General features: G+C 41.4%; 2 protein-coding genes and 3 gene segments (V, D, J or C); 1 reads left to right on the forward strand and 4 right to left on the reverse strand.

Moving 5' to 3' along the window:
- Nucleotides 1–17,795, reverse strand: part of LOC119034383 — a 39,306-nt gene extending 21,511 nt beyond the window's left edge. The window contains 2 exon segments of the V gene segment in view: nucleotides 17,077–17,389; nucleotides 17,482–17,795. Coding sequence covers nucleotides 17,077–17,389; nucleotides 17,482–17,533 — 365 coding nt within the window.
- The window catches only part of LOC119034385, a 44,289-nt gene extending 19,480 nt beyond the window's left edge, over nucleotides 1–24,809 (forward strand). The window contains 2 exon segments of the V gene segment in view: nucleotides 23,256–23,289; nucleotides 24,223–24,809. Of these exon segments, the coding sequence occupies nucleotides 23,256–23,289; nucleotides 24,223–24,542 (354 nt within the window).
- The window catches only part of LOC119004914 (immunoglobulin kappa light chain-like), a 59,547-nt gene that overhangs the window by 26,590 nt on the left and 7,752 nt on the right, over nucleotides 1–25,205 (reverse strand). The gene's annotated exons all lie outside the window — the stretch shown is intronic.
- slc1a8b (solute carrier family 1 member 8b) lies at nucleotides 374–9,994 on the reverse strand. Its single transcript, XM_037125343.1, has 11 exons — nucleotides 9,848–9,994; nucleotides 8,328–8,407; nucleotides 7,684–7,899; nucleotides 4,900–4,942; nucleotides 4,575–4,788; nucleotides 3,713–3,812; nucleotides 2,373–2,606; nucleotides 2,083–2,277; nucleotides 1,862–1,996; nucleotides 1,626–1,773; nucleotides 374–1,147 (listed from the first exon to the last, which is right to left on the reverse strand). Exons 1-11 carry the CDS (start codon nucleotides 9,992–9,994, stop codon nucleotides 1,001–1,003), a joined length of 1,659 nt encoding a protein of 552 aa, XP_036981238.1. The 3' UTR covers nucleotides 374–1,000.
- On the reverse strand, nucleotides 15,226–16,347 carry LOC119034389. The segment is given in 4 exon segments: nucleotides 15,226–15,530; nucleotides 15,617–15,711; nucleotides 15,793–15,876; nucleotides 16,022–16,347. Coding segments are annotated over 4 exon segments (528 nt in total).

Genomic DNA, 25,205 nt, shown 5'->3' on the forward strand with positions numbered 1-25,205 from the left:
TATCCTATGATGAAACATTTGTATTTTGATGAGATGGATCCTCTTCATGGGTGAATAACCCTGCTTCCATTAGGCTTTCAGCAAGAGAGGCCTATGTTACATGTTGTTGCTTTAAGTGTCAGTGGTCTGTGTCTTAAAGGAGTTTTCCATGTCAGTGCAGAGATGTTTAAGTGTAGTTAAGTGAGCCACTAATCTGAAAAGTCTACTTTGATAGCTATAATAAATGATGGATGTTCAGCTCGGTTACCCCACAGTCTTTAAAGATAGCCACCGGTAAAAGCAGAATAATAACTGATTTAAAAAAGTTCTGAAAACATTTTCCAGTTTAAAACAAAATGAGTCGTTGACAGTATTTGGAATAAAGCAGGTTTTATTTAAAAAACAAACAAAGTTGAGAGCATAGGTATAAAAATAAACATATCTAATCAAAGCCATGTAAATGTTCATATTCATGTTTCAATATCTATGCATAAATGCATTGTCTAACATAAAGGTTCACTTCAATGAAATACAAATTTGCTTGTTGTTGATCACTTACTGTTTACTTTCAAGTCTTTCAAGTTCTCAGCTTCATTGTCGAGACTGAAATCGTGTTAAGGCATCTCAAAACCTTGACTGAAGTCTAAAAAAAGGCCTCGTTCAGACCAAATCAGGCGTAGCAGGGAAAAAAAAAAACTCTGAATCTGATTTGGTCTGAACACATGGCCGTGAATCTCTGCTACCACTGACTGAAAAACACTAATCCATCTGCTACACATCAGTGCAGCACATTATCACGTCTGTGGGTGCATTCAGAGTGTCTATGTAGGATTTAGGTGTTATGTGTCCTGTCTCCTCTGAACGCACACAGACAGTGCATCAAGTAATGAAGGTTTAGGTGAAGGTTGTAACCAAGCTGGATTTTTGTGGGCCTCAGACGACGGTCTCCTTCGGACCCGGGAGGTGAATCTCTGTGCTGTAGAAGGCAGTTTCTCTTGCGGGCCAGTCGTGTGAAGGTGCTCTAGACTTGGCAGAGGTTGTAGCAGGCCACGGGTCTCTCAGTCACGCAGTCTCCATCCACATCGAACACATAATCGCAGCGGTGTGCGATGAGAGGAGCGTCGGACAACGCCACGCTCTGATTGCCAAAGGAGATGACCGTGTCTCTCTGAGGGGAAGACGTCACAGACAGTACGGTTAGTTAAGATGGAAAAACAACTGTTTTTTATAGATTCTGACACCATTTTTTTCCACTGCAAATGTGTATATCTTTTCCAAATTTCAGTTATTGGTCTCCTTGATTTCTCTTATGAACCTTATCAGTCAGAATTTATGTTTTCAGGGCTCCTAAGTCGTCACAGATGCGTGTAACATGACATTTGATACATAGACACACCCAAGAAGTATTTTTTTGCGACTGGAAAATACTTGTTGGGTATTCGCATGACCCATGTTTTTATCAGACTCTGTCACGGGCTAGCTTCAACCAATCAGAGCAACGAACCATAAGACTTCAAGGCCTTTTGAGAGAGGAGTGGAAACATTCTTTTCCATCGAGAAAAGCCTTCATTGCAGTGCTTTGCTCTTCCTTCCCTGACGTGTACATGTGCATGTTGCCCAGAGCAAACAGAGATTGTCCTTCTTACCCTTTGGTTAGTAGCTCCATTATTGGAAGGAGTCGGAGTCTCTGTCCGAGCACCGGCTGCTCTTTCAAAGTCCTTCTTGCATAAATGAGCCATTATCCCAGCAGCTAAGGCATCCCCGAGAACGTTGATCATCGTCCTGAAGCGGTCGCTGAGAATCAGACGGAAAAATAACCCCGTCAGCCTCTAAAAGACCCAGAGATGCTTTTTGAAGGATAATCATTTTTTGTGGTACTCACAGGACCCAATCGATGGCCACAATCAGTGAGATGTCAGCAGGCGGTAACCCCACGGAAGTCAGGACGATCACCATGGTAACCAGACCCGCTTGAGGTATCCCAGCTGCCCCTATGCTGGCTGCCGTCGCCGTTATACTGATGAGACAAGAGTCGGGGAGAATTAAGAGAGGTGATATAAAGAACTTGTAATGCAGCGATAATGAGCTCAGAGTTCACCTCACCTAATAGTGACCAGCTGGCCAAAGTCCAAGTCATACTCATTGACCTGAGCGATAAAGATGGCCGCCACTGCCTCGTACAGGGCTGTGCCGTCCATATTGATGGTGGCTCCTACCGGCAGCACGAAGCGAGCGATCTGCCGGTCCACTCCACAGTTCTCCAGGAGACACTTCATGGTGATTGGCAATGTGGCCGAGCTGTAAAGGAAGACGATACGGTCAGGGTTCTCCATGGGCTCCATTCCAAAGATGATCAGCTAGAACCGGTAAAAACAAAAACGGTGTCCTCATACCTGGATGACGTGGCCAGCGCGATGACCAGGGCCTGCAGCAGCCCTCTGATGTAGGGGAAGGGATTTTTGCGGGTGAAGAAGTAGAAGAAGAGAGGCAGCAGGATGAGGCCGTGCACAAACAAACCCGACAGCACCGTGATGAAGTACATGCCCAGCTTCTCTCCCAGGTGTGCCGGGTCGTGCATGTCCAGGATCTTCCCCGCCACAAGGAACACGATGCCGAAGGGGAAGTACCTACACGGAGGAGAGAAGAGGAAGAACATGATCTTGGATGTCCTACTCTTCACTTTCTGGCAGTGAATGTGCATTAGTGTAGCAAAAATAGTCTAAGTAGCCCAACTTCACAAAGGTTTTGGAATCGGTCCAGTAGATCACCTCAGTTGGTAGCCGAGACACAGTTGAAATGTAATCCTTTGGGGCAACTCCGACCACTAAAGGTCCTTGTTTATGCCACTGACAGGCAGAGGTTGTGTCTGACAACATTACAGAAATCACTTCTGCAGAGATTTACATTTTAAAAAAATAATAAGATCCTGTTTGTGACCAGAAAAACAAGTCTTGTTCAAGGAGAAATCTCTTGAGAGCAGGAGAAAGGAGTCTGGACATTACCTCAGGGAACTGCCAGCAAGAATTTTATCTCCAACATCATAAATTGACAGTCATAGTTGCCCCAAATGATTACATTGCAGCTTTTGTTTGTCGTTCTTTATTGCCCTCGAAACTTTTCAGGACACCCTCAACACTCATGTTTTATGAGCTGATAAGAAAACAAGGGATTGGGATGTTGGACGCTCGTTGAAAACGCTGTGGCTACAGTAACAACACATTCTTGAAATTAACCTGCTGTGACAGCTTCATCTCCTCTGCAGCCTGACTGAAGGGATTTGCTCACATTGAGCCACAAGAGCATTAGTGAGGCTATGCGGCGATGTTGGGCCAGGTAAGACTCTCAGTCTGGCAGTGCAATTCATCTCAGAGCTGAGACAGATCCGTCAAACTTGTCTTAATGAACCTGTCTCTGTGCACATGGGCAATTTCAAGTTGATAGAGGTAACGGCCTTCCCCTGAAAATGTTGTCAAGAATCAAAGGTCTCATTTGTATTTACAGTTATTCAGCTCTAATCCTATTTGTGAAAGTTCCTCTTAGCTCCATTCACACAAATGTAATCCAAGAGCTGAGTCATCGCCTCCTGTGAGAGGCAGGGAGGACACCACGGCAACACCTGTGACTCCCTCTGGCGTTTATTTTTACACGTAATCTCTGCGTGTGTGTTGTCTGTCTTTTCTTGGACGCGTTTGCATGACACTCTTTTTGAAAGTGTCCATGTGTGCTATCTCACCACATGGCAGCGTTGATGATCTTCATGACGCACTCGTTGATGCACTGGCACACGTTGACCAGCGGCGCTCCACGTTCTCCCATCTTCCCCAAGAGCAGACCTGAGAACGGGAACATTCAGTACGTTCACACGTGCCTTTGGTTGTGCCTTACGAGTTACCTCTGACCAAGGGTTTATCAGGTGTTAATTTAATGGTTAACAAGTCATGCTTTTTGAGTCATATATATGCCATTAATAAGTATAACTTTTGCCAGGTTGTGAAAAGTCTCTTTGGCTTTATCACAAACTAGTGTGTGAATGAGTATTTGACTTTTGAAGCTTTAAGTATATTTTACCAAAAATGAACTTTTACTTTAGTAAAGAATGAATCTTTCGTCCATCACTGGTTGCTAAGAAAATGGGGGGATTCCTGGGTCTTCAACAGTTAGGGGTCCTTGGTCGTGTTGACCGAGTTGATGAAGACACAGGTTGTCAGGTCAACATATAATCAGCTTGTTTTTGCCTGTTTGTGTGCTTGTTGGTGCACGCTTATGTTTAATAAGTTGTTAGTGTGCTGCTTTCTCTTTAACTTCTATCTGAGTTTTCTTGATGAACTAAAGTAGCAAGAAATCTAAGTGTCATGGTGGAGCAGAATAAACACCAGCCAGAGGGGATTTTTCACAACCTGGCAACCCAAAAGTTGTAAATAGGGAATAAAATAATGGCTTGTAATTGATTTACAGAAGTTTAAGATTAATTACTGACTTCTTCATAAGTAAGAAGCTATAAACTCTTCAGTATGTTGTTATAAAGTCTCACTATAAGGATTAATTTGAAATAAGCAACATTTTGAGATGTTTTCTGAGCTCTGTGATTATCTCACCCATGGTGGCTGAGAAGATGACGATCCCCAGTACGTTCATGCCCTTGCTGGTACTGGGAACAATCTTGTACTTGATGTCGGGTGCAGGGGTGATCTCCAGGAAGACTGGGTGACCCAGCTGAGGGTTGTGGTAGTCGGGCATGACGTACACATAGTTGGCCTGAGACTCTTTAACATCAGAGCTCTGCACAATAGGAACCAGGTCGGTCCGGTACTGGAGGGGGATGAAAAAGAACAAACACAGAGAGCTGTTAATATCAGGATGTTGAACACTGAAGTAATTCAGCAGTATAATGAAAGCCACTAAGAGACTTTGTTCACTCACCTGCTGAAAAGTTGCTTCGATTAGATTTGACGGGATCATGTTTCTGTGAAAGACAATAAACAAATACATCAGATAATGTCAAGTAAAAATTATAATTCAGCAATACAGTCTGGCAAATACCTTCAATTTGAAGTGCTTGAAGTACTGAAAGCTTTGTTTATGTTTTGAAGATGGTCAAATTAAAAATCTTGTCGGTGGAAACAGGAGAGGAGCAAATATTCTAACAACAAAGTTTATATTCATGGAGTTGTTAATGTTCAAATTTCCTTTGATGAGGTGAGGAAGGTGATCTTGTCCGCTGCCAGTCAAACGGTGCAGTGAAGGTGACGTTTATAGGGAACTGATCTTACCAACAGTGGTGTCATTATTCTATAGATATTACACTGTGCAATCAGCATTTAGTTCATGAAGATGAGGGATGCACAATATGGATTATTTCAGCTATGTCAGCCATTATTCACACACATACTGTTCTCTGTGTATATTTGCATATCGAAAAAACAACTTTCAAGGTGTAATAAAAGTCATTAAAAGGAGCTTGGCTTCATTTTATCAGCTCTGTTTATTGGTTTGACATTTACCAATATTGGGAAAATAATGTTTGGGTCTGATAAAGATCGTGCATCACAAATAGATATACGTTAAAGCGAGAAAAAAAAATGTTTATCGGCAGTTCAAATAAAGTCTTCAAAGCAGAAATGTACTTTCAATTGAGCATTTCTACATAAAAAGGCTTCTTTTGTTTTAGTAAATGATCAGAATACAACACTGTTTATGTTATATTATTGATAGTCTGACCTTCCTTCTGCTTCACATACGTTGAGTTTTGCTATTTTACATGCAACTCATGAAAACCAATGAAGTACCTATCAACAAAACTCGCAGAGACTTTCCACATGACGAGAAGACCTTCACATGTTAGCAAGGTGAAGATCGCACGGGGACAGCCAGGATCGTGTCCCAGGACTGTATTTATACAGCGTGCGTCAATGACACTGACCTCAGGTAGGAACACGTAAGAGCTGGACTGGATATACACCTGACGTCTGGCTTACAGCAGCACACCAGCACGCTTAAATAAGGCTTTTGGAAGAAGGTATTAATGAGCCTGTGGCATGAATGGCCCCGGCAGTAAGCCTAAACACAAACACACACACCCACCAGACTGCAGGCTCTGTCTTACAGAGAGTAACATTGCGTAAGGACCTTCTCAGAAAGTGCAGGCTTAACAGATCAGAAGTGTCTCTCTATTCTTAGCCGACTCGCTGCGTAGAAGTGATGCTGCAACTATCTCACAAGCACATTTTCCCTTTATTGCTCACTTCCTTCCTCTTCTGACTGAAAGACCTCCAGGTTTTTATGGAGATATTATAGATTTTCATTATATGTAATAATCAATTTAAATGTGCCCCATTTTATCAGCTCTTTCAGATTTTTTATTGGATCTCCGCTGTTCGCTAAATATTACAAGAAACATCATTTTCAGCTTTGCTCGCTGACAATTGCACAAAGCCGGACTTGTTTTGTTCTGAAAGCTGTTGTCTCGGCTCCCAGGATCAAACCGATGCTATGGGCTTTTGGGATTAGGGGGCTTCGTGTTCCGGATGAAGCCCGAGGGAGGTCACAAGGTCTAAACTGGAGCTGTACTGGCTTTAATTGATCTGTACTGGTCTTCCGTATGTGTTAAATGGTATTACAAAGCAAATCCTCATCCTGGAAAAAAACACTAATGACATAGGAGTGAAAGTCTGGAATCTCCTGGAAAGCTGAGAACAGGGTGGGCGGGGGATTTTCTCCATCTTACAGAAATGCAGGTTTCAAGTGCTTTTGTTCAGTTATCAGAGCTTTTCCAAAAAATAGTGACGACTCAGGTTAGGTTACAATGTCTTCTAATGAGGGATGTGCTTAGAAACAAGTAATAAAGAGGAAAAAGAAACTATTTAAACATCAAAAACTGTTGCTCTGTGAAATGTGCTACATATATTCATGGTACCCAGAGGAGAGACCTAGTAACTCCTTTCAGTGTTCATCCAGCAGCAGATTAAAATATTAATTAACCCTGTTACAAATCTCAGTATCTGCTAGCTGAGTTGGCACAGTTTGTGCAGACACTCATGGTTCTCAGATGATGAAAATGGATGACTTTGGTGATCCCCACTGGCACAATTTGAACTTTTACGCGAGGGGCTCACAAAAAATGTGCAGGAAATCTAATGTGTCTCAACAGGAACTCTCTCTGCAGTAGGTGCATCATCATCCTGACTAACACATCCAACGATTGATGGAATATTGCAAGGAGTACCTTCAGGACCAAACAGGAGCCTTAAAAGTTACCATCCACTGAAAACTATCATCCACTTTAAAGATATAGAAGGAAGTTAATAGGGCTGGATTGATCCACCATTTATGGTTTTCTGTTGAATATTTGAGTTATTTTTTTTACCTTCTCAACTTAAGTTATACATATGGCCCCTTTAAATCCATACATGCTTTTTTGCTAGGAGGTTTAGTGGACCAACCTGTGGAGACCTGATTATTTTTTACCTTTGCCACTGCAAGTATGTTAGCATGCTGATGTTAGCATTGAAGCATTGCTAGGCCTTGACACAGCCTCACTTAGCTGTCTGAATGGCTGTAAACTCTTCCATCATGGAAAGAGGGATTACACTGAAGAGCTTGTAGGCACTCATGGCTCTTCAGTGAGGTAACATCTGAGTGAAAGTGTTCCTATCTCTATGTTCATGTTGTCATAGTGTGATTGTGTTTGTGTCCGTCAGTATTCACCTGATGAGGTCCAGCAGGGCGTCAGCGGAGGTCATAACAGGCCCTGAACTTGCATGGTGGCCATCTTTTTCTGAGCCCGTCCCCGGGTGGATGATGAGCACCAGCACGATGCCGACGATGACGGCGATGAAGGTCGTCCACAGGTAGTAGGTGATGGTCAGGACTCCCAGCCGACCGCTTGCCTTCGTGTCCATGGCTGACAGGCCCGACATAAGACTGGGTGGGAAAACAGAAAACATTATATTAACTTTAAAGTGGTCAAAACAGTTAATGAAAGACTTAATTAGTTTAGTTTCAATGTGTGTTTTCTTTTAATGACATAGTTCACTTTTTAGATGTGATACAATCTAAAGATTGTGGATTTCTTGTGTTAAAATCAGTTTGCTGATAACTTTAAACCGAAGACAATGAGAGAAGGATGAAGGGATGATGTGAAGCATTATTTCACAGATCAGATTTAAAGTCAGCCTCCAGGATTACCCAGAATTCTCAGTTTTTCATTGACGAGGGACTCCAAAAATCCAAATTAAGTGTGATGCAAATACAATGGTTTAGTTAGTTTTCTGTGGTTGATGTGGCTGTAATAACAACAGAGTATTTGGTGTATCAGAGGAGTGAAAACACAGGTGAGGCCTTTTTCTTACCTGGAGGTGATGAGCGGCAGAATCAACATCTTCAACATCCTCATCAGCAGTTCTCCAGGGAAGGAGAAGTAGATCTTAGCCTGTGTGAGAGAGAAACACCTGTAGCAAACTCTGCTTCCATAAAAGTCTGCCCTCTCAAAGTTTACCATCCAACCAAATGATATCTCAAGCTGAAAATCCTCTCAGGATATTTTTTAAGTGTAGTTCAGAACCAAACAATCTTAGACAAATAAATAAATCCGGTCGTTAGATTAGATTTATGCCACCCGAAGATTTACAAGACCTTTAAAAAGGTCCAGTTTGTAAGAAAGTTGTCATTCTAACTCGTCAAATTTTGACACTTTCGATGGGAAGGTCGGGCTGACCACCAAACAAAGGATGAGTTGGGAATGAAACCCAACAATCAACATCATCATCTTTAAATTTAATCAATTTCGGATTCAGCACTTCAGGAACACTGGTGTCTTTCTTTGGACCAAATATTTTTTGCTTTTGTTGAGATCAAATTCTCCAATAAATCAATTTGCCAAATCATTTAAAGAAGGTTATTTGTGTCATTCAGAGTAACTCTCTGAGATCGATTGCTATTGTCTCCTTGATGCTCTTTGTGTTTCCCAAATTTGTTTCTTTGCAGATGATGCCGCTGTGTGTTTTATGGGCTGCTGTCAGCACGCGAGGTTCGATCGTGGGGCTCGCTGTCCACTTATCATTGATTCAGCTGCTGCAAAAACACATGAGCTTCTTGGTCCATTCACAGCAGGTTACATCGCTGCAGTATGGTGTCAAGAGCCTTTAGACCGACATTTATAAACATTTCAGAATAAGTCTGATCATGTAAATAACATCTATCCTTTGAAGAATAACAGGTGGTCACAATTTGAGGACTTAGGACTAACTTTTTAGCAAGTAGTTACACATCCAGCTGTTACGGAGCGACAGTATAATTCATTTTGAGCTGATGAATGTAAGTTCAATACTCACAGCTCTCTCCAGCTACAGAGGGAAATGTTTGGCTCAACGCTAACTGTCTATCTACTGTTGGGTGATCAGCAGGTAGTGTAGTGTGGGTTTATAGAGCTTTATTTTAATGAAAACATCAAAGACATGAGTCTATGAGACTGAGGATGAAGCAGAACAGTATAGTTAAGTTAAAAGATGCTGTAAAACTTAGCTGTGGGTTCACCACTATTAGAAACACCCTCTCTAGCGCTCAGGTGATCCAGTGTTTACATAAAATATATATCTGTTATAGCTGCTTCAACTATTTCTGCACTTCTTCTAATACCTTAGCTCTCTGACTCACCTGTCTGCTTCTGCTCTGACTGTGACATAACCAGCTTTATCTACAGTGTCAGGACACATGAGGTGTGAGCTGGACAGGCCGGCTGTTGCTTCCTTTCATTAACGTTGAGTTAATTAACACTCAGTGTTGAATATTACACTACATTCTATAAACGCAAGACTGTAACTTCCAGTCACATTGCTCTCCATTGAATTTAAATCCACCCATTCATCCCTACCTGTGTGGACAGGTTCAGTGACCTGAGGACAAATCCAAGCACACAGCCCGTCACCACGGCTATGACCGACAGTGTCAGCAGACCGTTCCTCTTGCAGTAGTCCCTTATATACGCCCTGCATTTCACCGACAACACGCTCTTCAACATCTTCTCCAACATGATTCAAACTCAGTCCGTGTCCCAGCAGGCCCCCCCTCCACCCTGAGCAGCGACAGATATCCTGATATGCTGGTCAGCGACGTTGATCGATGTGTATCCACCAAGAGCCGAGGCAGAGGACTGAGTTTGATCCAGTGTTGGTCCTCTCTTGCACTGGGAGCTCATCCAGTCTGGGAGAGGAAGTGTCACCTAACTGATTCCTAGTAAAGCATTGGCTAAAAGGATTATCCCTATCCCACGCTGAGGGAGACTCCTCCGCAGCCACCTAAGCTTTGTTAAAGAGGCTGAAGCCAAGACTCATCAGCTCCTCCATTTATAGCTCATTATGATTTATTACACCTGACCTGCAAGTCATCTCATTCATAGAGCTGCTTGAGCTTTGACCTCTGTGACTCTCATGTAAACAGAGTCGTAGCACCACCAACCTTTGCTCGCCTTCAATCAGTCGTGTTTCAGGTTAATTAACAATTCAGCCAACATTTAGTAAAGAGACAAAAGTTAACAGGTATACAAGATAAAAGTGGCATGAACCAGAATATTACTGTTTAAGTGGCCGCTGATTTTTGTCACATAGCAACGTGCAGGTGAAGGAGCTGTGCACTGTGCAGGCCGGATTATCAGAGTGCAGAGGCTAAAGGTAAGACACCGGCATCAGTCCTCGATGTTCAGGACATTCACTGACACTTGATCTTACCATGACGTTACACTCTGCCCTCTGTGCAGAAGGGTCAGGGCATGCAGTGAGAAGCCCTTAAAGTCAGCACACGGCATTTTAAGGGGTAAATAACACCATGTTGGTCCAGAGAAGTGCTTAAAATTAACATTAGAAGAATGTGTTTGCTCACAGGATCACTGCTAAATCATTATACACGATATTAATCTCCTGCCACAATTTCAGCAGAATCCAACCCAAAAAAAGGTGGAATCAGAGTTATTAATGTAAAGATAATAGGAAAATGAGTGAAATGAAGAATCTAAAAAATGTAAATTACATGGCATTGTTATCAGCTGTTCCAGTTACTCCACCATGTCGTTGATTCTCCGGTTGACCTCTCTCCTCTGACGTCACAGTCTCCACACTGACCTTGGAGCAGATCCAAATTTGACTGTCCAACAATGCCTGCAGACGTCACCTTTTAACCAATCCAATCACATTTAATCCTCGTCCTGAATAATGCACGCTGCGAGATCAGCGAATGATTGAAAAGCAAAACACGCAGACTCAGAGACATTTGTCCACGTTTCTTTTCAAATGTGTTTCCCTTTCCTGCTAAATCTTAATTCCAGATCCATTAACTCTGAATTTGAGACTTTCAAATTACACAAACGTAAAGTTTCTGCTAAATCTGAATGCAGCTCAATGTGTGTTCCCCTTTTCAAATCAAAAAGTAGCCAAAGTGTTCGGCTCCACACACACATCCTTTAAGCTAGTATGAAGACATTTTTGTAGCAAATACGAATGTGGGAATATCAGCAGCTTCCCTTTAGCTTTACAGGACTTTATAGTGTGATTCAGCTCATCATTCAGCTTTCTGCAACTTTACTGTTTGGGTTCAGTCTTGCTGCTCTCATAGCAGCTGTTGTCATAGTCATGTATAGTCATCACAGTGGAGCATTAGCAGCTACAGAACCAGATGTTTCCCCAACTGTTCAGAAGAGACCTAAAACAAAGCTAAATGATTGTGAATAATGGACTTACTCTTTATTCTCCAACGCCAACTAAATCATAATGGTGCTTTGTGACTTCCGGATGCAATATCAATTTAAGGTGATGATATGTCAATGTTGTGTTTGCAGTGCAGAGCAAATAATTGGTTGGCAAAGCAGCAACTGCATAAAAAAGAACTTAGCGTTAATGTTTTTATGTTTCATGTACGCAGATTTCTCAGGGGTTTTTTTTGCTTGGAGAGGCTCCTGTCAGCTCTGTGTTCAGTGGTCTGTGTCAGAGTCTCTTCCTCTTCAGCAGCTGCAGTCGCTTCCTGCTGTAACAGCTCAGAGTCTCTGCAGTCTGACTGAGGGAGGTTTTTGTATGACTGCAAATCACTGTGTGGACACCCGAGCTTCATTAATTTTGTGGCGACTCTGACAGTAATAAACTGCTGAATCCTCAGGCAGAACTTCACTGATGGTCAAAGTGAAGTCAGTGTCTTTTCCACTGCCACTAAACCGAGCTGGTGTATCTGAATGACGTGTGCTCACAGATTTCATTAGGAGCTTCGGAGTCTGTCCAGATTTCTGTTGATACCAGTGGAGACAATCATCACCACTACATAACAAATTTACAAGTGGGTTTACTTTACAGTTGAGAGTGACAGTGGATCCTGGAGCAGATGTCACTACTGGAGGCTGAGTCACAGTCACCTGACCGCTGCATCCTGCACACAGAAACAAATCATTGATTTATCAGCAGAAATCAATGACAGAAAAGGCAGCACATCATGTGTGAAATGTTGCTGAGTGAACCAACCTGTAAAACAGCAGCAGGCCAGCGTCCAGATGAGGATGGTGATGAGAGTCATGGTGGTTGTGCTTTCTGCTGTGTTGACTGACAGATGTGAGTCCTGCAGTGTTGAACTCACAGGACTATAAACCTTCTCAGTTCACTGGAGGATCAGCTGACCATGCAAAGCCTCCTCTCTATGGAAATGATTTCTCTGTTCTCAGCTGAACACTGAAGGCAACGTGGGACACAACATCAGGAGAAACACTGCTTGGATTTACACCATCTATGATCTTAATGGAACAGAGGAACATATTTACATTAGAAGTGCAGTCGAGGATTTAAGGATGAGTTTGTGTCCACTGTGGTTGGTATGATATGTCTGTTTGTCTGCCTTTCATTCACTCACAGGGTTTACTGAGATATATTATTATGTTTAATATAAGTTATCAGTAAATCATGATTAATTAAAATGCATCATGTTAATTTAACCATGTATCAACTGATATAAACTGTGAAGAAATGACTTTGTTTCAAGGAGACTGTGATCGTTTCTCTGTCAGGAGGAGAAAAGTCAAGAAAAATGAATGAAATTATTTTTATTTCTTTAATATTTTCAATCCAGAACATGGAACAATCTTTGTAGATTCAACAAATATGAATATTTTTGTGTTACTATAAAAATCCGAGAGTGTTTTCAGTGGATAGATGCTTGTTCACAGTGCAGGAGGTTTTTGTACGGCCACTTAATGAGTTTGTATCACTGTGGTACACTTTTGGTGGAGGAACCAAACTCGTCGTTGACTGTGAGTACCAGAGATTTTTATTTTATATGAAAAGTAGCAAATATAACTTTTAACAAATGTTGAACAAGATTCTGATCAAGTTTAATGTTTGTATGTTATTGAAAATGTTTATTTCTATCTGAAGTGAGGCTGATCTCTCAGTCTGAGACAAAAGTTTTCAGAAATCAAAATGTATTCAATGTTCAGTAAAATTTTGAGAAACATCAAAGTGCTCAAACATTTGATCATATTCGTCTTTGTTATGAATTTGAATTTTTTTCTGCTTGAAAATAATCACAATTAATGTTTTGTGAAGAAAAACGAAAAATGCTCAAAACAGTTTAACTTAAATTCATTAATGTTTAACATTTAAAATGTTTTTAGATTTAAAATGTGATTCATGTTGAACACAAATAGCATTTTATCAGTTGATGCAGCTTATCTTTGTGTTCACGCTTCGTTCATTTCACATGTGGTTAAAAGGAAGTGAAAGAGACAGATGACAAAGGTTTGAACTGTGTTCACATGAGTGTTTCAGCTCCGTCAGTTTGAACAGAAGAAAATCATCACAGGGACGAGTTATTCACTGTCACACATTATGAAACACACGTGAAGATGTCGTCAATAATCTTCATCAGTGAAGCTTTTTAGTTGCATTTCCACTTGAATGGTGTGTCTGATGGTCTGATACTGAGTGATTTATGAGAGCAGCAGCAGCAGCAGCAGCACAACTTATTCTGTTTGACTGGATCAAATATAAGAAACGAGCAGTTTGCCATGTGTCTTTATTACCAAGCCTTCACTCTCATGACTGTGTCTTCTCTCCCCCCTCTCCTCCCCTCTCTCTCTCTCTCCTCCAGTGGGTGTGGTGCAGCCCACCCTGACCGTCCTCCCCCCCTCCAGAGAGCAGCTGCAGCAGGGAGATGCCACACTGGTGTGTCTGTCCAGCGGGGGCTTCCCCTCCACCTGGAGGCTGGGCTGGAAGGTGGGGGGCAGCAGCAGCTCCTCAGGGGCGTCACACAGCCCGGAGGTCCTGGGGACGGACGGCCGCTACAGCTGGAGCAGCACCCTGAGCCTCTCTGCAGACCAGTGGAGGAAGGCGGGCTCAGTCAGCTGTGAGGCCAGTCTGAATGGACAGAGCCCCGTCACTCAAAGCCTGGAGCCTGAGCGCTGCTCAGAGTAGAGCTTCAGCAACACTTCCTGTCTGGAGATGATGCTGCTGCTTTCATAGAGATCCTGATGAAGCTCCAGATCTCCTCTGTTCACATGTTTCTGCAGGTTTCACAGCTCTCTGCTCAGTGTTTCAGTCTGCATGTTGCTGTCTAATACTGATCTTCTGCATATTCTTCTTCTTCTTCTTTACTTTCAAACTGAATATGATCAGTTTCACTCCAAGAGAAACTTCATCTATGAACTATCATTTAATAAAACAGTGAATAATAAAGAGTCAGTGTCTTTGTGTTTCTTTTATTATATATTCATCATGAAAAATACTTTATTGATCATCTCAGTATGATACCTGATATTATTACATACTTGAGGGTCCATTAAAGTATTAGTTTTTTAATTTCTTTCTGGCAATTAAAAATAAAATGATACATTTTGGCTATGAATTCATTTGGATTAATCAAATTAGGAGTATAAAGTATGAAACACAAAATGTGTTCCTACATGGACTGTTGTTATTTCACACTGTGTCGCTACCAGGAATGATTTTTTGACATACCTGGTTATAGTCCAACAAGAGTTTAACTTTCACATCTTATTTATAAAGACACTGATGAATTTACTGGAACTTAGAGTTTAAAACTGTGTACTGAAGAGTGTCTGTGAGTCTGTTTCAGTTTTATTTAGGTTCATTGTGGTTCTGCTTGATGACTCTTGTGTTCACTGGACCAGTTCTCCTCATCACAGTCTCTTCACCAACCCTCTGCACCTGCAGCAGGCCGTTTTCACTTCAGTCAGACTGAAGGAGGTTTTTGTACGGCTCTGAATCACTGTGTGAACGTTGAACCAACACCCATACAGTAGTAATCTCCTGCATCTTCAGCCTGAACCCCACTGATGGTCAGAGTGTAGCTAGAACCAGATCTACTGCCACTGAATCGAGACGGAGTTCCAGAGAAGCGAGTTGATGAAGAGTATATCAGGAGTTTGGGAGCCTGACCAGGTTTCTGAAGGTACCAACTGAGAGTGCTACCAATATTTGAGCTCCCTGTGGCTCTGATGGTCACAGTTCCTCCAAGACTAACAGACTTGGATTTGTCAGCCTGAGTCAGGAAATCGTTTGCAGAACACTCTGAAATGAAAAAATAAGCAAGTTAAACAAAAATCTAGTGTAAAGAACAAACTGACTTTGCCCCCAAAATTTTCAAAATCTCTCACCCTGACTCAGAAAACCCAACATGACAATCAGAGTTATTGGCGACATCATCCTGATGCAGTTTTCTGTGTGAGTGACTGGAAACAGCTCAGACTCTCTGTGACATAAGAACTTAAACTCTGAGGAGCAGTGATGCATTCAAATCATGCAAAATATATTGAAGAAGGCAAACACACACCTGTTGATGTGAAACAGAAACAGAGGAGGTGAGGTGGAGTGACAGCTCATCATCTTGAGGATCATGTGACACTTTAATATCCATCTGGAAAATTTAGACTTTGAGCTGTTTTACATTTCTTCTCCTCATTTTAAACATCCTGCATTTCACATCTTTATGATCTCACATGACTTTGTCCTCATTAACAGGTCTATATCACCCCCTGCTGGATCACTTCATCAACACTGACCTCACTGTGAACTGACTGAATTTTATCTCCAGGTCAAGATGCATCAGAAAAATATCATCATTCTCTAAATAAAACAAGAGAAAGCCTGAGTCCTGTCCTCAGTCAGTAAACTGATAGTGTAAGAGGAAGGTTATCTTAATTGAGCTTTAGTTTAGCTGAGACTGATAACATGTGGAAACAGCTGGCATGTCTCTATAAACAAGTAAATGTGACCATCAACTCCTCTAAAGCTGTCGTGGTTCTGACATTTCTGTCTGCTTTTATTGTGTTTTCTGGATGTTTGTGGTCTGTCTGCACTTTGTTTCCCTCCTGTGTTCCTGTGCTCCTCCCCGGCCTGCTTCTCCCTCCACACCTGTCCTGCTTCAGCCTCGTTAGCCCCGCCCTGTTCCCAGTGTTTTCACCAGCCAATCAGCTCCGCTCCTGTTCTCCTGTTTCTTCACCTCATTCTCCTCACCTGAGCTTCATCACTCATCCCTCCACCTGCAACTCATTACACCATCAGCTTGTTTTCCATTTAAGTCCCATTTTCAGTTTAGGCGTTGTCAACTTCTCTGTTCATGTTTCCTTTTTCTCAGTTTTTGTTGGATTTTGATGTTTTCTACTAGATGTCTAGTGTAGTTGGGTCGACGTTCTCTGCTGTCTTTTCATGGCACAAGTTCATTGGTTACTGTGGTTTATGATTTAAATAAACAAAAATGATATAATGCAGCAATTAATAAGATTTAGTTAATGGACTGATATCACAGTGATATCAGTCTGCAAGAAAGTTTCTGAAAATGTTAAACTTGTGTTTTAAGATTTATATGTTCTACATTTTTAATATCTTTGACTGAAAATTAAACATTGTGTCATGACAGTTATCATATTAATGTAAATGTTTTGAATAACAAAGTATATTGTGAGCTTGGTGAGGCTTCATTCAGCTCTGTGTTCAGTGGTCTGTGTCAGAGTCTCTTCCTCTTCAGCAGCTGCAGTCGCTTCCTGCTGTAACAGCTCAGAGTCTCTGCAGTCTGACTGAGGGAGGTTTTTGTACGACGGCGAATCACTGTGTGAACACTGGGCCACTGTGTACACTCTTACAGTAATAAACTGCTGCATCTTCAGCCTGAACTCCACTGATGGTCAAAGTGAAGTCTCTCCCGCTTCCACTGCCACTAAACCGAGCTGGTGTTCCTGAATGAAGTGTGTTTAAATGTCTTATCAGGAGCTTCGGACTCTGTCCAGCTTTTTGTTGATACCAGAACATACATAAATTTACACCACCACAGATGTAAACTGGTTGGCTAACTTTACAAGTGAGAGTGACAGTGGATCCTGGAGCAGATGTCACTACTGGAGGCTGAGTCACAGTCACCTGACCGCTGCATCCTGCACACAGAAACAAATCATTGATTTATCAGCAGAAATCAATGAGAGAAAAGGCAGCACATCATGTGTGAAATGTTGCTGAGTGAACCAACCTGTAAAACAGCAGCAGGCCAGCGTCCAGATGAGGATGGTGATGAGAGTCATGGTGGTTGTGCTTTCTGCTGTGTTGACTGACAGATGTGAGTCCTGCAGTGTTGAACTCACAGGACTATAAACCTTCTCAGTTCACTGGAGGATCAGCTGACCATGCAAAGCCTCCTCTCTATGGAAATGATTTCTCTGCTCTCAGCTGAACACTGAAGGCAACGTGGGACACAACATCAGGAGAAACACTGCTTGGATTTACACCATCTATGATCTTAATGGAACAGAGGAACATATTTATATTAGAAGTGCAGTCGAGGATTTAAGGATGAGTTTGTGTCCACTGTGGTTGGTATGATATGTCTGTTTGTCTGCCTTTCATTCACTCAGAGATAAATAATATATTTATTATGTGTTCAATATAAGTTATCAGTAAATTATGATATAATATATATAATTTAAAATGCATCATGTTAATTGAACCATGTATCAACTGATATAAACTGTGAAGAAATGACTGTTTCAAGGAGACTGTGATCGTTTCTCTGTCAGGAGGAGAAAAGTCAAGAAAAATGAATGAAATTATTCTTATTTCTTCAATATTTTCAATCCATAACATTAAACAGTGTTTGTAGATTAAACAGATATGAATATTTCTGTGTTATCTTAAAAATCAGAGAGTGTTTTCAGTGGATAGATGCTTGTTCACAGTGCAGGAGGTTTTTGTACGGCCACTTAATGAGTTTGTATCACTGTGGGTCACTTTTGGTGGAGGAACCAAACTCGTCGTTGACTGTGAGTACCAGAGATTTTTATTTTATATGACATGGAGCAAATATAACTTTTAACAAATGTTGAACAAGATTCTGATCAAGTTTTATGTTTGTATCTTACTGAAAATGTTTATTTCTATCTGAAGTGAGGCTGATCTCTCAGTCTGAGACAAAAGTTTGCAGAAATCAGAATGTATTCAGTGTTCAGAAAAATTTTGAGAAACATCAAAGTGTTCAAATATTTTATCATTTTCTTCTTTGTTACATATTCGAATTTTTTTCTGCTTAAAAATAATCAAAATTAATGTTTCGTTAAGAAAAACGAAAAACGCTCAAAACAGTTTAACTTAAATTCATTAATGTTTAACATTTAAAATGTTTTTAGATTTAAAATGTGATTCGTGTTGAACACAAATAGTATTTTATCAGTAAATGCAGCTTATCTTTGTGTTCACGCTTCGTTCATTTCACATGTGGTTAAAAGGAAGTGAAAGAGACAGATGACAAAGGTTTGAACTGTGTTCACATGAGTGTTTCAGCTCCGTCAGTTTGAACAGAAGAAAATCATCACAGGGACGAGTTATTCACTGTCACACATTATGAAACACACGTGAAGATGTCGTCAATAATCTTCATCAGTGAAGCTTTTTAGTTGCATTTCCACTTGAATGGTGTGTCTGATGGTCTGATACTGAGTGATTTATGAGAGCAGCAGCAGCAGCAGCAGCACAACTTATTCTGTTTGACTGGATCAAATATAAGAAACGAGCAGTTTGTCATGTGTCTTTATTACCAAGCCTTCACTCTCATGACTGTGTCTTCTCTCCCCCCTCTCCTCCCCCCTCTCTCTCTCTCTCCTCCAGTGGGTGTGGTGCAGCCCACCCTGACCGTCCTCCCCCCCTCCAGAGAGCAGCTGCAGCAGGGAGATGCCACACTGGTGTGTCTGTCCAGCGGGGGCTTCCCCTCCACCTGGAGGCTGGGCTGGAAGGTGGGGGGCAGCAGCAGCTCCTCAGGGGCGTCACACAGCCCGGAGGTCCTGGGGACGGACGGCCGCTACAGCTGGAGCAGCACCCTGAGCCTCTCTGCAGACCAGTGGAGGAAGGCGGGCTCAGTCAGCTGTGAGGCCAGTCTGAATGGACAGAGCCCCGTCACTCAAAGCCTGGAGCCTGAGCGCTGCTCAGAGTAGAGCTTCAGCAACACTTCCTGTCTGGAGATGATGCTGCTGCTTTCATAGAGATCCTGATGAAGCTCCAGATCTCCTCTGTTCACATGTTTCTGCAGGTTTCACAGCTCTCTGCTCAGTGTTTCAGTCTGCATGTTGCTGTCTAATACTGATCTTCTGCATATTCTTCTTCTTTACTTTCAAACTGAATATGATCAGTTTCACTCCAAGAGAAACTTCATCTATGAACTATCATTTAATAAAACAGTGAATAATAAAAGAGTCAGTGTCTTTGTGTTTCTTTTATTATATATTCATCATGAAAAATACTTTATTGATCATCTTAGTATGATACCTGATATTATTACATACTTGAGGGTCCATTAAAGTATTAGTTTTTTAATTTCTTTCTGGCAATTAAAAATAAAATGATACATTTTGGCTATGAATTCATTTGGATTAATCAAATTAGGAGTATAAAGTATAAAACACAAAATGTGTTCCTACACGGACTGTTGTTATTTCACACTGTGTTGCTATCAGGAATGATTTTTTGACATACCTGGTTATAGTCCAACAAGAGTTTAACTTTCACATCTTATTTATAAAGACACTGATGAATTTACAAGAACTTAGAGTTTAAAACTGTGTACTGAAGAGTGTCTGTGAGTCTGTTTCAGTTTTATGTAGGTTCATTGTGGTTCTGCTTGATGACTCTTGTGTTCACTGGACCAGTTCTCCTCATCACAGTCTCTTCACCAACCCTCTGCACCTGCAGCAGGCCGTTTTCACTTCAGTCAATCTGAAGGAGGTTTTTGTACGGCTCTGAATCACTGTGTGAACACTCCACTGCCATGGTAGCCCAGACAGTAGTAATCTCCTGCATCTTCAGCCTGTAACCCACTGATGGTCAGAGTGTAGCTAGAACCAGATCTACTGCCACTGAATCGAGACGGAGTTCCAGAGAAGCGAGTTGATGAAGAGTATATCAGGAGTTTGGGAGCCTGACCAGGTTTCTGAAGGTACCAACTAAGATAGCTACCAATATTTGAGCTCCCTGTGGCTCTGATGGTCACAGTCCCTCCAAGACTAACAGACTTGGATTTGTCAGCCTGAGTCAGGAAATTGTTTGCAGAACACTCTGAAATGAAAAAATAAGCAAGTTAAACAAAAATCTAGTGTAAAGAACAAACTGACTTTGCCCCCAAAATTTTCAAAATCTCTCACCCTGACTCAGAAAACCCAACATGACAATCAGAGTTATTGGCGACATCATCCTGATGCAGTTTTCTGTGTGAGTGACTGGAAACAGCTCAGACTCTCTGTGACATAAGAACTTAAACTCTGAGGAGCAGTGATGCATTCAAATCATGCAAAATATACTGAAGAAGGCAAACACACACCTGTTGATGTGAAACAGAAACAGAGGAGGTGAGGTGGAGTGACAGCTCATCATCTTGAGGATCATGTGACACTTTAAAGTCCATCTGGAAAATTTAGACTTTGAGCTGTTTTACATTTCTTCTCCTCATTTTAAACATCCTGCATTTCACATCTTTATGATCTCACATGACTTTGTCCTCATTAACAGGTCTATATCACCCCCTGCTGGATCACTTCATCAACACTGACCTCACTGTGAACTGACTGAATTTTATCTCCAGGTCAAGATGCATCAGAAAAATATCATCATTCTCGAAATAAAACAAGAGAAAGCCTGAGTCCTGTCCTCAGTCAGTAAACTGATAGTGTAAGAGGAAGGTTATCTTAATTGAGCTTTAGTTTAGCTGAGACTGATAACATGTGGAAACAGCTGGCATGTCTCTATAAACAAGTAAATGTGACCATCAACTCCTGTAAAGCTGTCGTGGTTCTGACATTTCTGTCTGCTTTTATTGTGTTTTCTGGATGTTTGTGGTCTGTCTGCACTTTGTTTCCCTCCTGTGTTCCTGTGCTCCTCCCCGGCCTGCTTCTCCCTCCACACCTGTCCTGCTTCAGCCTCGTTAGCCCCGCCCTGTTCCCAGTGTTTTCACCAGCCAATCAGCTCCGCTCCTGTTCTCCTGTTTCTTCACCTCATTCTCCTCACCTGAGCTTCATCACTCGTCCCTCCACCTGCAACTCATTACACCATCAGCTTGTTTTCCATTTAAGTCCCATTTTCAGTTTAGGTGTTGTCAACTTCTCTGTTCATGTTTCCTTTTTCTCAGTTTTTGTTGGATTTTGATGTTTTCTACTAGATGTCTAGTGTAGTTGGGTCGACGTTCTCTGCTGTCTTTTCATGGCACAAGTTCATTGATTACTGTGGTTTATGATTTAAATAAACAAAAATGATATAATGCAGCAATTAATAAGATTTAGTTCATGGACTGATATCACAGTGATATCAGTCTGCAAGAAAGTTTCTGAAAATGTTAAACTTGTGTTTTAAGATTTATATGTTCTACATTTTTAATATCTTTGACTGAAAATTAAACATTGTGTCATGACAGTTATCATATTAATGTAAATTTTTTGATTCACAAAGTATATTGTGAACTTGCTGAGGCTCCTGTCAGCTCTGTGTTCAGTGGTCTGTGTCAGAGTCTCTTCCTCTTCAGCAGCTGCAGTCGCTTCCTGCTGTAACAGCTCAGAGTCTCTGCAGTCTGACTGAGGGAGGTTTTTGTATGACGGCAAATCACTGTGTGAACACTGGGCCACTGTGTACACTCATACAGTAATAAACTGCTGCATCTTCAGCCTGAACTCCACTGATGGTCAAAGTGAAGTCTCTCCCGCTTCCACTGCCACTAAACCGAGCTGGTGTTCCTGAATGAAGTGTGTTTAAATGTCTTATCAGGAGCTTCGGACTCTGTCCAGCTTTTTGTTGATACCAGAACATACATAAATTTACACCACCACAGATGTAAACTGGTTGGCTAACTTTACAGGTGAGAGTGACAGTGGATCCTGGAGCAGATGTCACTACTGGAGGCTGAGTCACAGTCACCTGACCGCTGCATCCTGCACACAGAAACAAATCATTGATTTATCAGCAGAAATCAATGAGAGAAAAGGCAGCACATCATGTGTGAAATGTTGCTGAGTGAACCAACCTGTAAAACAGCAGCAGGCCAGCGTCCAGATGAGGATGGTGATGAGAGTCATGGTGGTTGTGCTTTCTGCTGTGTTGACTGACAGATGTGAGTCCTGCAGTGTTGAACTCACAGGACTATAAACCTTCTCAGTTCACTGGAGGATCAGCTGACCATGCAAAGCCTCCTCTCTATGGAAATGATTTCTCTGCTCTCAGCTGAACACTGAAGGCAACGTGGGACACAACATCAGGAGAAACACTGCTTGGATTTACACCATCTATGATCTTAATGGAACAGAGGAACATATTTATATTAGAAGTGCAGTCGAGGATTTAAAGATGAGTTTGTGTCCACTGTGGTTGGTATGATATGTCTGTTTGTCTGCCTTTCATTCACTTACAGATAAATAATATATTTATTATGTATTCAATATAAGTTATCAGTAAATTATGATATAATATATATAATTTAAGAAGCATCATGTTAATTGAACCATGTATCAACTGATATAAACTGTGAAGAAATGACTTTGTTTCAAGGAGACTGTGATCGTTTCTCTGTCAGGAGAAGAAAAGTCAAGAAAAATGAATGAAATTATTTCTATTTCTTCAATATTTTCAATCCATAGCAGTGAACAATCTTTGTAGATTCAACAAATATAAATATTTCTGTGTTATTATAAAAATCAGAGAGTGTTTTCAGTGGATAGATGCTTGTTCACAGTGCAGGAGGTTTTTGTACGGCCACTTAATGAGTTTGTATCACTGTGGTGGACTTTTGGTGGAGGAACCAAACTCATCATTCACTGTAAGTACCAGAGATTATATTATTTCTGTAACATTTAAAATATTAGACAAAGTGTTGTATCAGAATGTGATAAACCAGAATTTATTTTGTATAATATACACGTTATGGATATATTTTTATATAAATGAAGCTGGTCTGATAACTCGGTTTGGAAACCTTTTTGCTGAGATTAATATTCTTTCAGAATTATAGATGATGTGCTAAAATGTTTGACAAAAACTTCTTCTTTACTTTTCTTTTCTTTTCTTATTTTTACAAAAATATATGTTTTTTTTAGTAAATTTTGGTTGTAACATTTCTCTCAGCAGCTTTCTAACACTCTGAACAAATATGTTAATTATATTTCTATTTGTAAAATTCAACAATTGTTCAGTACAAAATCTAACGTTGATGCTGTAGAATTCATATATACAGAAGTCAGTTTTTATGAACATACAAGTAAAGATGTAGTTTGTGTTCACAGCTCGTTAGTTTAAAGTGCTGAACAGGAAGTGAAACAGACAGATGTTAAAGTCTTTAACTGGAGACAGATGTTACATTTTTAAATGAGAAAATCATTGAAAGAATGAATTATTTATTGTCAAACAATATAAAGCAGATATGAAGATTTCAGTAAAATGTTGAATTAGATTTACACCAAACTCATGTTTCATTTTATGGTCTAATTCTTAGTGATTCATGCTGAGTGTCACAGTGGAAGATGAATTGTTTAAAAGTCAAAATGACATCAAGTTTTATCATTTAGTTGTATTTGTTAAACCCTCATTTCCTCCACGTGTCAGCTCCTCTCCTCTGTCTGATCACAGTATCATGCACACAGCTCATCCACAGCAGTGTTCACCTCTGTCATGTCTCATCAGTGTCTCATGTCCAGCTGTGTGTCCTGCACTGGAAGTTAATCTGCTCCTTGTGTGTCTCCTCTCTCCCCTCCAGCTGGCCCCATGGTCAGGCCCTCCGTCTCTCTGCTTCCCCCCTCCTCTGAGCAGCTCTCCGGGGGCTCGGCCACGCTGGCCTGCCTGCTGACCGGCTACTCTCCTCAGGGAGCCGCGGTGCGCTGGGAGGTGGACGGTACGGAGGTGACAGAGGGGGTCCTGAGCAGCTCGGAGGAGGAGAGGAGCGGACGCTACAGCAGCAGCAGCACCCTGAGCCTGAGCCGGGAGCGCTGGATGGAAGGAGAGCTGTACACCTGCAAGGTCCTCCATCATGACCACAGCCAGACCCAGTCCCTCCACAGGAGCCAGTGTAAGGCCTAGAGGGGCCGACTGAAGCCCAGGACAGGAGCTGTGTGTGGGGGGGAGCAGGAGGAACACACCTGCTGCTCTGATCAGTCTGAGTCTGAATGTTTGTAGAGGAAACTAAAGCTTTGTGTGACAGAGAACAACACTGCTGTAAAGTGTTGGACAGCAACAACTTAGAGAGTGATGTGTGTAGCTCAGCAGCTTGATGTGAGTGTGCTTAGTAACTGTCATGATGATGATTCATGTTTCTGCTAATAAAGCTTGAAGTGATCAATAACTTTATGAAGTGTTTGGTCTTTTATCTTCTGAAGAGTCATAAGAAATAAAATGGTTTATAACTTTAACTGATACTCCTCTCTATGGAGAATGAAACACTTTGGGTTCATCATGTAGATACAACGTGACATATTCTATTAAATATTAAACAATAATGTGATGAAACAAGACATTTTGAGATCATTTATGTGTCGTATATATAGTTTGTTTTAATATCAAGCTTGGTTGATTTTGCTTTTTGGCGTCCACATTGTGCAGAGACACTGAAGTTTAAAACTGTGTGCTGAAGAGTGTCTGTGAGTCTGTTTCAGTTTTATTTAGGTTCATTGTGGTTCTGCTTGATGACTCTTGTGTTCACTGGACCAGTTCTCCTCATCACAGTCTCTTCACCAACCCTCTGCA

This window comes from Acanthopagrus latus, chromosome 16, assembly GCF_904848185.1.
Source record: "Acanthopagrus latus isolate v.2019 chromosome 16, fAcaLat1.1, whole genome shotgun sequence".
In the NCBI taxonomy this organism is placed as follows: domain Eukaryota; kingdom Metazoa; phylum Chordata; class Actinopteri; order Spariformes; family Sparidae; genus Acanthopagrus; species Acanthopagrus latus.

What these genes read in the sequence shown, in the direction of transcription:
- slc1a8b (XM_037125343.1), bottom strand. Translation starts at nt 9,994, where the DNA reads ATGTTGAAGAGCGTGTTGTCGGTGAAATGCAGGGCGTATATAAGGGAC. An exon ending in CTGCCGCTCATCACCTCCAG is followed by an intron (nt 7,900 to 8,327) that starts GTAAGAAAAAGG and finishes TTTCCCACCCAG; the next exon opens with TCTTATGTCGGGCCTGTCAG. An exon ending in GCCCTGCTGGACCTCATCAG is followed by an intron (nt 4,943 to 7,683) that starts GTGAATACTGAC and finishes TGTCTTTCACAG; the next exon opens with AAACATGATCCCGTCAAATC.